At 36.2% G+C, this 14,687-nt stretch overlaps 1 protein-coding gene across 1 annotated transcript; it reads left to right on the top strand.

The window, feature by feature from the left end:
* The first annotated feature begins 237 nt into the window (after positions 1–237).
* Positions 238–14,448, top strand: myo1eb (myosin IEb). Its single transcript, XM_079625634.1, has 27 exons — positions 238–669; positions 2,110–2,247; positions 3,382–3,471; positions 3,806–3,900; positions 4,002–4,089; positions 4,730–4,819; positions 5,397–5,528; positions 5,774–5,908; positions 6,012–6,144; positions 6,271–6,467; positions 6,824–6,904; positions 7,000–7,086; positions 7,171–7,257; positions 7,357–7,524; positions 8,407–8,492; positions 8,783–8,864; positions 9,129–9,334; positions 9,445–9,589; positions 10,464–10,578; positions 10,758–10,927; positions 11,112–11,257; positions 11,467–11,613; positions 11,705–11,862; positions 12,612–12,686; positions 12,781–12,973; positions 13,440–13,615; positions 13,710–14,448. Exons 1-27 carry the CDS (start codon positions 667–669, stop codon positions 13,784–13,786), a joined length of 3,300 nt encoding a protein of 1,099 aa, XP_079481760.1. The 5' UTR covers positions 238–666; the 3' UTR covers positions 13,787–14,448.
* Positions 14,449–14,687: the final 239 nt, after the last annotated feature.

Below are 14,687 nucleotides of genomic sequence, written 5' to 3'. Positions count from 1 at the left end.
AATAATACACTAACCAACATTGGAGTGATTTTGGTGGAAATTATGGTTAACTGAAAAGCATTTGATGGGTGTGTAAAACGATAAATAAATTAAAAACATGTATGATGGGTTTCATCAGGTTATAGGATACTCAGGAGGGTCGTATTTAGACATTTTGACCCCTTACCTTTTTATAAATAACATTTTGAATGTGTTGCACTAAAATCGTTTAACCTCACTAGCTAGGCTTACATCCCTGGCCCAAAGGCTAATTTCCATGTGCTTGTAGTGTGCTGTGATTATTACCTGTGGCGCAGGTAAATCCGTTCAGGATCGTGGGGTGGCGCCGTTATGTGTGAGTATCTGCGATTCCTTCCGCAACCGAGAGAAGGAAAAACTCTCCGATACCTGCCTACACTTGCCGCTGCATGGACAACACCCGTGTGGAACCAATCATTTAATCGTTTTACAGTGTTTCCGATACATTAACCACTATATCTACAGTCGTTTACGGTTTGGGATATAATTACGAAATTGTATTGGAGGTTGTAGATGGAATATCAAATGGACGACTAGTTTAATCCTGGAGTTTCACCTGAAGCTTGCAAGAGTTCCTCGAGGAGTCCAACACAGGACTGGAAGTTAATCAAGGGTGTGATACAGGAAGTAGGCTACCTTTAATTCATCATGGTAAGTGCTTTTAAAAAACTTGAAATTGCTTATTAAAATTGTTATGTAGAGTTAGTCAATAAAGAGCTGCAGCTGGCTCTAAATGTTGAGTTAATAAATGAAGAGCTGCCGCTGGCTCTAAATCTTGTTCACAAAGTTGTGATTTTTCGATAGGCATGGCTACTAAGCTACTACACAACATAGAAGTTGCATTTTAATTGAAGATTTATGAAGATTTAAAAGACTTGAAGACATTTAACTTACGCCTTATTTTTCCTATCAGAGTTGATCTCTCAACTCATGAGTATGGCCTAAATAAATGGTCCAGAAACAACTTCTGAAAAACATTTAGGATATTAGCTGGAAAATGTTTTGCTCGTCAAACACTCTATCAAACTCGATTTTGGTACATAACATTACATAAAGAAGAAATCAATCTAAAGCACAATAACTTCATAAAATCCTAGGATTCATGGAAGGAAAGAAAATTAAATGTCCAATTTATATCCTAAAATTCTATTGATGAAAATACCAGTGAGTTCCATTTTGGAAAAAAATCATACATTAATAAATTACATAAGAGTAATTTGAGTTCAAAGTCAATTCAAGCCTGAAAATAAAACATTTGTGGAATTTTATTTTTCTATTCAGATTCTTGGAGGGAAGCTCAAATATTCTCAGATTTATGCAAGGAGGAGATACTTTTGTAATGTTTATCACAGATTTGAATTGTCATACTTAACTGAGCATTTGCTATGGCATTTGCCTAAAGTTTATTGCTTGAGGCTTATAGAAATATGGCTTACGTCACGTTTTGTTGTAGACCTGGATCGCATTTGCCTGACTTAAAGGGATAGTTCAACCAAAAATGAAAATTCTGTCATTATTTACTCACCCTCAAGTTGTTCCAAACCTGTATAAGTTTCGTTGATCTGTTGAACATAAAATAAGATATTTTAATGAATGTTAGTAACCAAACAGTTGACGGTAGCCATTGACTTCCATACAATTTTATAGAATAGTTAATTTGTGGGTGAACTATCCCATAATAATGCTTGTGAATCTAATCTATAAGTGAGCTCAAAGGCTCAGTAGTAGTTTTGTTTTTGTCATAGTCCAGTCTTGTCAAAGTGTCAGAGGCTTTAACATTTAACGTCTTATGAAAGCACTCATAACAGAAAGTATTTTATACAGTAAATGTAATTTCCTCCTACAGTATGTGCATGGTTACCACTGGCTCTCAGTTAATCAGTATATTCTTACACTTATTAACTCTTTAATTAACTTGTTAACTTATTAATTCTGCTGAACACTAGCCCGTCTCTAATGCAGTGCCGGCAAATGTTTAAAGTTGTAAGAAGCATTTAAAGCTTTATTTACCCAACAGTGTGTCAGCATTTGATCCCAGGTGACCAAAGAGATGTTTGAATAAATAACCTGTCCTCGTTCTCTCTCGCACAGGGGAGCAAAGAGAAATATCACTGGCAGACCCAGAATGTGAAGGTCAGTGGTGTGGACGACATGGTCCTCCTCTCCAAGATCAGTGAAGAAGCCATCACAGAGAACCTCAAGAAAAGATACATGGATGACTACATTTTTGTATCCTTATGTTTATAATGTACAATAATTATTTGGTTATTTGGTCTGGCATACTTATACACTACCTTTCTAAAGTTCAGTAAGGGTTTTTTTGTTTTTTTTTATAAATAAATATTTTTATTCAGCAGTGATGCATCACATTGATAAATTAACAATAAAGACATAAATAATGTTACAAAATATTTATATTATAAATAAATTCTGTTATTTTGAACTTTATATTCATCAAATAATAATTTGTTTCCACAAAAATATTAATCATCACCTTTTTTCAACTTTGATAACAATTAGAAATGTTACACCAAGTCAGCATATTAGAATGACTTTTGAAGTCTGGAGTAATGGCTGCTGAAAATGCAGCTTTGCAATCAAAGCATAATTTAAATGTAAAAATATATGAAAACATAAAACTGTTATTTTAAATTGTAATAATACTTCACAATATTTTAGATCAAAGAAATGCAGCCTTATTAGTATAATACTTTATTTAGGGAGTCCGGTATATCATATCTAAATATTCCAGATATTTGGGGTGGTCTCAATGTCTTACACCAAAAAGTGAACACTTAGCAACCATGCAGAACACCTTAGCAACTGCATAGCAACACCCTGGCAACCGCCCTCAGTACCCTAACATTGTGGTGGTGAGTTTTGCATTGGCAAGCACCATAATATCAAAATATCAGTGTTATTTTAGTATCATATAAACTATTATCGATACTATTATATTTTTTTATAATATTTTGAATTACTATTATAATTTTTATTAATATTTTTATATTTTTAGTTTTCATTTTATATAATTTTATATTTTTAGTAATTTAGTTGCGTGTTTTGCCAAGTTTTAGGTTTTTTTAAATGTCTACACTTGTATTTCTGTTTTTGTTATTTTTGTTCATTAAGTTCAAAATGAAAAGTTAACATTTTATTTCAAGTTTTTATTTATTTATTTATTTATTTTTAATGGTTTTAGTTTTTTGTTTGGTTACCTATAATAGCCCTAGTACATATCTGGTTAGTTATTGTTCTTGAATTTAGTCTTATGTCAATACTGCTTCTAGTGATCGTTTTCATCTCTTTTTTTTTTTCTTCAACCTACCAGTTTTAGTTTTTTCCATAACCACAACTCCTCAGACATACATTGGTCCTGTGCTGATATCAGTGAACCCCTTTAAACAGCTGCCATATTTCACAGACCGTGAGATTGAACTGTATCAGGGAGCCGTAAGTACAACCGTACAGCACACCTAAATACATGAATACGAAATGGAATTAAAGCTCAGATGAATAATCATTCCTGCAGGATAAGACATTTAAACATGGCCAGACGGAGCAGAGCAATGCCATTGCATGTCCAGTCTTGCCATTGTGCTTCCAGAGACTGCCTACGGATATGTATTTGTTAACATCTTCCCCTGGATGGCCCAAATCATAGAAAGCACATATGCAAATCAGAAGGTGTTACGGAATAATGTCACTGCCTCAATTTCATGCAAATGTGACTTTTAAATTTCCAAGACAGCCGTATTAAACTGCACATGTATGCTGTCATTCCCAGGCACAGTACGAGAATCCCCCCCACATCTACGCTCTCGCCGACAATGTGTACCGCAACATGATGATTGACTCAGAGAACCAGTGTGTCATTATCAGGTCAGGGATCAAGGATCTGACGCCCTCACCATGAGGCACCAAGTATTCGTGTGACATCAAATGTTTGCTTTATATGTGATCTAAATGTGTCTGTGATACAGCGGAGAGAGTGGAGCAGGAAAGACAGTGGCAGCCAAGTACATTATGAGCTACATCTCGAAAGTCTCAGGAGGTGGGCCTAAAGTTCAGGTGAGTTTATCATCTGCTAGATCAGGGTTTTCTAAACTGGGAGGAACCTCAGGGGGTTTGATGAAAAGCTGATAATTCATTAAAAATTAAAGCATTTTCAAATAAATAAATAAAATGCTTACTAAAAAAGATTAAGTGTTTTATTTGTTGACTTGCATGTCATGTCACCATTTACCAGAGGTAAATTAAATTAACTTAAAACCTCAGGGAGGAACTTCAAGTAAGTATTTTAGGTCAAACAGGTGTGGCTGACAAGAAAGTTTGTGAATCTCTGGGCTAGATGGCCATTTGGCTAAAAAGAGTCAGATTGAACTCAACCCAAAATCTGTGAACTCATGGGTGTGGTTGTTTCTTTTGTTAATATTGCCCACATTTTTTTCCCATTGTATGTGAAATGTTGCACCCTTGAAATCACCCAGACTGTTATCTGAGATCAGAAACAGGGATCTCTTTGTTCCTCTGTGACATTGAACATATCATTACCAGATCTGACTAAGTAAATGGAACGAAACAGGAACTATAAAATTATAATTTAAACTGTTTTTCATAGTTTAAATACATGAACAGTGTTTAGTGTATATACTACATGGCATACTTTAACTGTCTGTGACATCATGTGGTTTCCTCTTTCCTCGTTTAGCATGTTAAAGACATCATTCTCCAGTCTAACCCCCTCCTGGAGGCATTTGGGAATGCCAAAACCGTCCGCAACAACAACTCCAGTCGCTTTGTAAGTCTTGCTGCAATGTTTAGTTACACTCTCTCTCTCTCTCTATCTATATATATATGTACATACATACACGTGCATGTATATGTGTGTCTATATATATATATAATTTTGTGTATATATTGTGTGTATAATTTTATATACAGTAAAATATACATCTAATTTTATAAAAGTTACAAAATGTAATCTTTAATTTTAAAAGTACATATCATTATTTTAAATTATATTGAATATTTATAATTATATGCAAATTATAAAATATTTAATTGTTTTTTTTGAAATATTATTTAAAATCTTTTTGTAAGGAGGAGCATATTAGCCTCTCTGCTGTTCAGTTTCTTGAATCAGTGTGCTGTCTAGTTTTAAGAATGTCATTTGGAGCATGCTGGTTCTCAACATGTCCTAGCTTGTTTGCAGGAGTGCAGTTTGTGTGTGTGTAGACTGTGAAGATGTAGTTCAGTAGGCTTTACTGTTCATTCCCTTTTCTGCTGTGGTACTGTATGTCATCACTCGTAATATGTAATAATGTCAGTGCACAAGCTTTGAGTTCACTGCATGATGTGTTTATTTCATACCTCAGGGAAAATACTTTGAAATACAGTTCAGCCGAGGAGGAGAACCTGATGGTGGAAAGATCTCCAACTTCCTCCTGGAAAAATCCAGAGTAGTGTCTCAAAACAACGGGGAAAGGAATTTCCATATATACTACCAGGTAAACCTGTGAACTCATTAAAACAAGTCCAAGAAAAGGTCATTGCAGGGAATGATGTGTAATGCAAGTTGGCAAATTGTTGTCATGTTAGGACAGTATGATTTCAAGGCCATTATTGTTTGTATTGTGTCATACTAATAGCTTATGTTACTTAATCAGGGCGTATTGAAGATTAGAGTTTTTAAATTGCATAAAAGTCCTGTATGTTGTTGACACCACTGGTTTATTTCCAATGTTTCTGTCAGCTCTTGGAAGGAGCCACCAAGGAGCAAAGAGAGAATTTAGGCGTGACAACCCCTGATTACTACTTCTACTTAAACCAGTCCAGCACCTACACCGTGGAGGAAGTCAATGACAAGAAGGAGTTTCAAGACACAATGGTGGGTGTAAAACATTGTATCCTAATACAAACCATCTGGTTGTGTCCCTGCCATTCAATATAAACAATCTCATAATGATACATTATAAATATTACATTTTTAGGCTGCCATGTCTGTGGTCGGCCTGTCTGTGGATGCACAGGATACTGTGCTGCAGATTGTGGCGGCAATCCTCCATCTTGGAAACATCACTTTTAGAGAGGAGGGCAACTATGCTGTGGTGGAGAGTGAAGACTGTGAGTTTATGCTTGCATTTATTCATTTCGCTGGTCTGTGTATCTGATTCCATTGAGTAAAAACAAGAAATGATTGCATTGTACATGGATAAATATCTTGCCTAATTCACTTTCACTCTGCTGCAGTCCTGGCATTCCCGTCGTACCTTTTGGGAATCAATCAGGATGGTCTAAAGAACAAACTGACCAGTCGCATCATGGACAGCAAGTGGGGTGGCAAGACGGAGACTATTTCGGTCACCTTAAACACGGAGCAGGCCTCATTCACTCGAGACGCCCTGTCTAAAGCACTGTATTCTAGGCTCTTTGACTACTTGGTTGATGTAAGTCAATCTGCTAGATTAAAATTACCAAATTGTTTTGTGTTTTTACATATGGTATATAATAGTGTTCAAAAGTTTGGGGTTAGTAGTACGATATTTTTTTGTGGAAAGAAATTAATAATTTAATTACATTTTAAAATATATTCAAATAGAAAAGAGTTTTTTTTTTCATTGTAATATTTCTCAGTATTACTGTTTTACTGTATGTTTGATCAAATAAATGCAGCCTTGGTAAGTGTAAAAGACTTCTTTAAAAAACATTAAAATCTTATACTGACCCCAAACTTTTCGGTAGTGTATATGTCTCAAAAAGCAAACATGTTTTAATTTGAATTAGATTCTGCTTTCATTTGCAGGTCATAAACAAGGCAATGCAGAAAGACCGTGAGGATTTAAACATTGGAGTTCTGGACATCTATGGCTTTGAAATCTTTCAGGTGAATTTAGTTTAGTCTAATTTAGTCTAAATGTTTTCCTTTTTTTTTTTAAACTCGCATTCATTTAAAATAACCTCATGTCTTTTCCTCTCCAGAAAAATGGATTTGAACAATTCTGCATTAACTTTGTGAATGAAAAACTGCAGCAGATTTTTATCGAGCTCACACTAAAAGCGGAGCAGGTGAGAATAATGATTTTTAATAACCCAATACTAAAAGACCACTATGGAAGTGTTTGCTGATGTTTTCCACTAACTCTTTTGCAGGAAGAGTATGTGCAGGAGGGAATCAAATGGACCCCCATTGAGTACTTTAACAACAAAGTCGTATGTGATTTAATTGAATCCAAAGTGGTGAGTTCACACTTTCTGGGTTTTCTGCATCAAAATGGTTGTCATGCATAACAACACCCATTAGACTAATTACATCTAATGGGCATCTTAATAACCCAGAATCCAATTGGCATCATGAGCATCTTGGATGATGTGTGTGCCACCATGCATGCAAAAGGAGAAGGTGCAGACCAGACTCTGCTGCAAAAACTGCAGTCACAAATTGGCACCCATGAGCATTTCAACAGCTGGAACAAAGGTTTCATAGTGCACCACTATGCAGGCAAGGTAAGAGACACTTTTCAAATGTTCAAATAGAGCTCTATAAGTTGGTAAATGTCTATTTAGCAAACATCTTTAGCTAAATAAAGTTTCAAACTCATGAATAAATGGTAAACATAATCAGGTTATATGTATAAAATGCATCTTTTTGATGGTTGGAAGTAATGGGCTTTTCGGGTCCTAAGATATGTACCCGACCAAAATTGACCCCAATCACTTCTTACCCTAACCCGACAGGCAAAATTTTTTTTTTTTAAAAGACCGACCCAATAAAATGAGATCAGTCGAGACCCGATGGCAATACATAGATTTAAAAGTATGCCCATCTTTCTACATTATTTGTAGATGAAAGTAATTCTCCTGTACTCCAAATGACAAGGACATTTATATTAAAGTTAATATTAATAAACAAATCCCCTCAATTACTCTCTCGAATGGAGGGTTTAGTAATTTGCACATAGAAAGTAGGCATATTTTAAAATAATTTGGGTATTCTCGGGTCCATTAGGTAAAGAATTGATTTTAAATTAAATTACTCAAGACTGCTAATACCAGACCGGTGTCCGAGGGACTCTCGGGTCAGACAGACCTCAGGTTTTTCGGATAGGGAAGTGGACTCATGTAAAACTTATGGCTACAACACTGCCCCCTGTGGATGCAGTGTGTGCATCTCATAGCTTTGACTTTTTACTAATTAAACTGATTGAATCTCTTTTTATCAAATTGTTCTTTGGTCCAGCACATAACAGAGGACAAGCTGTTTGGAGAATGGATGGTTTGAAATATGACTGAATATAGATGTGTTTTAGAGATTGCTTTTACAGCAAGTAGAGTCACACTGATATTGATTCTCTTCTTGTTGAGAGTAATAAGAGCCCTTATTTCCAGGTGTCTTATGATGTGAGCGGCTTCTGTGAGAGGAACAGGGATGTGCTGTTCAATGACATCATCGAGCTCATGCAGAGCAGTGAGTTGTAAGTGGTTATTTGGCTTTTTTTAGCCCATGCCAGCTCAAGCTTTTTAAAAGCCCCTAATGCACTTGTGCACCGATGCAGAACATCTGCAGTTCAGCTGTATTTCCTTAATGAAATAAGAAGTCACATTAATAAATCATAAAATCAATATGGTGTAGCGTTTTTATGGAGGATGATGAGTTCATTTTGCGAGAGATATTCTGTGGTGCATTACTTGACTAGAGTCAGCTCTGGTTATGTCTTCCATGCGCTTGAAATGGTTAATCCCTTTTTCCTGGTCATCTCCACAGCGCCTTCATCAAAGATCTGTTCCCAGATAACCTCGAGGCTGAGAAAAGGGGCCGTCCCTCCACTGCAGGTTCAAAGATTAAGGTGAAATAACTGATTTACGAAATAAAGAAATGCACGCTTAACTAGAACTAGAAACATTCCTACGATTTGATTTAAAACATGTATTATGTTTCAGTTCCTAACAAAGTTACTGGCTAACTTTACATGCAGTTTGCATTTGGCGAGTGTTTTGGGGCCTGTGTATACTTAGTTTTGTGCTATATATGAATGTGATATTATACTCATAAATGTTTGTAATGCTATTGTTTATTTTCTGTCTGATTTTTCTCTCTGCTCCCTTTACAGAAACAAGCAAATAATCTTGTCCAGACGTTAATGAAATGCACACCTCACTATATTCGATGCATCAAGCCTAACGAGACAAAAAAGGCTCGCGACTGGGAGGAAAGCCGAGTCAAACACCAGGTGGAGTATCTTGGACTTCGAGAGAACATCCGAGTGCGCAGGGCCGGCTACGCCTTCCGACGTGCCTTCAAGAAATTCCTACATAGGTAAAATCGCCACTTAATAATGCATGTTAATGCTGTATATGGGAATTTTGATAAGTTGCACTTATAAAATGTAATGTGTTATAATGAACTGTTCTATTATGTTTGCTCAGATATGCAATCTTGACCAAAGAAACATGGCCCCAGTGGCGTGGAGATGAGAAACAGGGTGTCCTACACCTTTTAAAATCTGTCAACATGGACTCTGACCAGTACCAGCTGGGCAAGACAAAAATCTTCATCAAGGCCCCAGAATCTGTATGTATTATACCACGGTCACACTAGAATTTGAGCACGCAAAATGTCTACAGACACTGCAATGGTTGCAAAATGACTCAGCGGCGCATTTAAAAAAAAGCTAAATTTAACAACTGATACATCATAAATGTGCTCTACTTTACTGCAATCCTGCTAATTAAAAAATTCATTCTTTTAATTCAGCTAAAATGTCACTGTTGCCTATCAATCTGCTATTGGTCTCACGTCTTCACGTGATACAAATTTACAGGGTTACAGTTCAACAAACTTGAAATTTGGAAAACAGCGAAATGCAAAACTTCTTCGCTCGAGCGTGCGTTTCCTGTCTCCCACATTTGCATGCGTATGAATGCAAGTCAATGGCACTAAAGGTGTAGTGGGACCACCCGTTTAGTTTGTAACTTGAAGGTATTAATGTGAACATATAATTTCACAGTTGTGATTTGATGTGATTGTTTTCTGAAATGTTTTCAATGATCTAATTCATTAAATGAACATTTGAGGCCATGTTATCTTCCTGTGTTGCCATTGTTACACATTTTTACAGTGGGTCTGTTTATTTTCGTCATGGACAAATTGAATTACTTCTCAGTTTGGCTCCTTAAATGCATTCCTCTGGCGTTGTGCAAAAGATTACTAAATGTAATTCAGTCACATTAGGTCAATATTCTTCAGCTGTTGTTCAAATGGCTTCTTGTGTAGCTGTATTTCCAAAACATTGTTTATATAACATTGTTAATAGACTCTGTATGCACACACACACACACACACACTTCTCAGTTATTTTGGTCATTTCGTGGTTGTCTTTGCATTTTGATGATATTCTGAAATCACAGTGATCACTATGAAAAATAAATGACATTTTGATCTACAGTTGTTCCTGCTGGAGGAAATGAGGGAAAGAAAATACAACGGATATGCTCGTGTAATCCAACAAGCCTGGCGCAAACACATCGCTGTGCGCAAGTATGTCCGCATGCGAGAGGAAGGTGAGCGCAAACTCAGATTTTTTACTTTGATACCTGCATAATAATAATTGTGACATTTTTTGATAAAGACGACTAAGTTTGTGACCAGATCTCATTGTTCCTCTGTAACAATCAATAGGCCTTGGGAATACAATTAGATGAAATTGATGTTAAATCACATTGCTTCTTTACTTTACCAGCCTCTGACCTCCTGTTGAACAAGAAGGAGAGACGAAAGAACAGTCTGAACCGTAATTTCATGGGAGACTACATCGGCACGGACAACCACCCGGAGATTCGACAGTTCGTGGGTCGCAGGGAGAGGATTGACTTTGCTGACGTGGTGGTCAAATACGACCGCAGATTTAAGGTATGACTCAAAGTCCCATTTAACACACTAAAAACTCATGGATCACTTCCTTGGTAACTGTCAAGACGTATTTTGTGCTAGTTTACTGAAGCTCCTCAGCAACAGATGTTTCGTTCTGCACATTGTAGTTCATCTGACATGTTTCATGTGATCACATACTCACATGCTGTTTCAACACCCACAGACTGTCAAGCGTGACCTCATTCTCACCCCTAAGTTCCTCTATCTGATTGGACGTGAGAAGGTGAAACAGGGTCCTGAGAAAGGCCAGATCCAGGAGGTCTTGAAGAGGAAGATTGAGGTGGAGAAGATCCAGTCTGTCTCTCTTAGGTACTTTTTCATGCAATATGCTTGATAACCTTTTGGACTTGAGTGTTATCCCTACATTACAGCTTCAATATCCCTAATAAATCATACAATTACAGCAGAATGAAAAATCTGAATGTTTTCTAACACTAAAGTACTTGAGCAAGCATTTAAGCAAGTTTTTGTCATTTTTTTGAATTGCATGATGATGGTGGGTGGATCTCTTTTCTCAGCACACTACAGGATGACCTCTTCATACTGCACGAGGATGAATATGACAGTGTGTTGCAGTCTGTCTTTAAAACGGAGTTCCTCAGTCTGCTGTACAAGCGTTACGAGGAAAAAACGCGGAAAAAGTTGCCGCTCAAGTTCAACAACCTGTGAGCAATGTTTCCCTCACTGTGAAATTTACCATGTGCTGTATTGCATCATACTCTTGTGGTTCTAACATTCTACATATTTCACACTCAGACTTGAATTTAAGGTGAAGAAAGGGGGATGGGGTCCGTTTGCATCTGCTGGCTCTCGACAGATCCAGTTTCAGATGGCTCAGGGCGACGATGCAGTTCTGAAGCCGAGCAGCAAGGCCTTGGGTGTCAGTATTGGCCCCGGTCTGCCTAAAAACGCAAGTGAGTCTGTGTTGAAATTTCGTATTTTAGTAAAAACTAGTTTAGTGGCTTACAGTGCATGGGTTAAAGGCATAGTTCACTCAAAAATAAGAATTCTGTCGTCATTTACTCACCCTCAAGTTGTTCCAAACTCGAATAGATGTCTTTCTTCTGCTGAACACCAAAGATATTTAGAAAATGTCTATAACCAAACAGTTGATGGGCCCCATTGACTTCCATAGTATTTTTTTTTCCGGTACTATGGAAGTCAATGGAGCGCATAAACTGTCTGGTTACCCATATTCTTCAAATATCTTCTTTTGTGTTCAGCAGAAGAAAGAAATTCATACAGGTTGGACAACAACTTCAGAGTGAGTAAATGATGACAGAATAAAACATTTTCGGTGAACTATCCCTTTAACCTCTTATAGATTGTGTGCTGTCTGTTTACAGTCATGTGTGCAAAATGTTTTTTAATAGCTTTATGGGCCATATAAAATAAAAATAATTATATATATATATATATATATATATATATATATATATATATATATATATACGGTATTTGGGTTGGTATGATTTTGTAATGTTTGTGAAATAAGTCTCTTATGCTCACCAATGCTACATTTACTAGATCAAAAATACAGGTAAACAGTTATTTTAAATTGTAATAATTTTTTACAATATCACTGTTTTCTATTAATATATTGTAAGAATATTTTTGTGGAAACTGTGATACGTTTTTTGTAACATATTTACCAATTCTACAGGACCCACTCGGCGTGATAACCGAAAAAGCAGGCACATGGGGAACCAGAATCGCAATGTAGGCCAGTATTCACGTGGTAAGGCCACAGTTTTACATATTTCACTAAAATGAATTTGCTACTAAACTATTTTAGAAATGGTTTTAAAATGTTTAATGGCTTGTAATATCAGATGCTCCCAAGTCTGTTGGTCGAGGAAGAGGAACTCAAGGGCAGCCCGCCATTAGGAACTCTCTGCTCCGTCAGCAGTCCAGTATGGATCAGCCCACCCTTCCCCGACTCCAGGGATCTCGCCGCAGTCAGCTCGAGAGTCAGGCCAATAGCGATATGGGCTTCATGAAAGTTCCTGATCAAGGCGTGGCAGGGTGAGATGAATATGACAGCAGGAAGCTCCAATAAAAGCAATCATCAGTATCTTATCCTCCAAGCTATATTAACTGAAGACTTAACAATCGGAAAGATTATTCAGCTGGAACTAGTTTTCACAGATCAATACATGACACAATTAAGTTAATAATAGTAACTCAAACATTTTCGGGGGAAATAAATTCTGTCACAGGTTAATTATATATATATATTTTCAATTTTAGTTTAGTTTTGTCAGATACCTTAAACTAAAAATAATGTTTAGATTTTTTTTAATCAATTTTCTTTTTCAAATATATGATTTTTTTATATATATATTATTTTAGTTAGTTTTGGACTCATAGAAATGTATTTTAGTTTAGTTTCAGGTTTTACCAGTTTTTTTTTATTTTATTTTTTATTCCAATTAGTACTGTTTCTGGTTATTTTAGTTTTTCAAAGAAAATAAACGCTCTTTTCTCTCAGGATTCAACGCAGACGTTCGAAAGAGTACAAGCCTCTCCCGGGGTCAGGGCTACCCAAGCCCAAGCCCAAACCCAGACCCCGCACCCCACAATGCAGAGCACTTTACGCTTATGAAGCCCAAGACACGGATGAGCTCAGCTTTCAAGCAGATGAAATCGTAGACCTCCTACGTGAAGGTAATCTATTTTTATACCATTTAAAAGTTAACTTTATACAGGGTATATTGGGTAAGTGAATTCTGCACTAACCCAAAATGTGCTGTCTTTCCAGACCCCTCAGGTTGGTGGAATGGCCGTCTTCGAGGAAAGGAAGGCATGTTTCCTGGCAACTATGTTGAGAAGATTTAAACTGGCATGCTCCTGGACAAAATGTGATTCATTGCAGAAATTAGATCAAGAGGAACAAAGCATCAGCATTAAATTAAAGCAGCTTGGTGCCAAGTCATATCCCCAAGTGCAGATGTTTACTGCAAAAGGTGCCACTCTAACTATGTGTTAATATTCAGTAGGATCCTTCTTTATAGCCCGATGAACTTTTATGTGATTCATTTTTTATAGAAAGTATTATTAGACATGAATGTAGAAGACAAACTATAATTTTTTTTACTATAGGTTTTTAAATGTGTTTTTGGAGAATAGAATGGATAAATCAATATTTTAATGTGCTGTATTTTACTGAAGTTGTATTTTTAAAGATCCAAATGCTACTTTTTTACAGATATTGTGCAATTGTATAAAATCAGAAAAGCTGTTTTCAGATACTCCTAGAATGAAAATAAAATGGAACACTTTTTTGTATAATTTTTCCATTATAAGCATCATGAATATTGTTTTAAAGGCCTGTTAGTTTATTTGACAAACAAAAAATGTTCCCGTTATAAACAAAATTCCTAATGAAGCAGAAAGATTGAGTGGGACATATTAAAGTGTTCATTGCCCTTTTTTAATTTTAATTTTATAATGTATTTAGCTTTTTAGTTACATCACAGCCGTGAGCCATAATGTGCTACGCTAGTGGAACTTGGAGGTGTATTCTAGTAAGCATTTGATTGGACAAAAATCTGTTTAGTGCAGGATGAATTCTCAATTATATATATTTTTGGTTTTCAAAACATTGTCAAAAGTGATTAAAACAGTTTTGTCAACCTTTAAGTAGTACACTAGACAAGCGTATATGAACAAATGGACTAAAAACTACAAAATCACTCATTTTTCGTAACTCCGCAGAACTACATTTTTCAGCACATAA

Source organism: Phoxinus phoxinus, assembly GCF_949152265.1.
Source record: "Phoxinus phoxinus genome assembly, chromosome: 10".
Classification (NCBI taxonomy): domain Eukaryota; kingdom Metazoa; phylum Chordata; class Actinopteri; order Cypriniformes; family Leuciscidae; genus Phoxinus; species Phoxinus phoxinus.
This window is presented reverse-complemented; position numbering and strand designations above follow the sequence as displayed.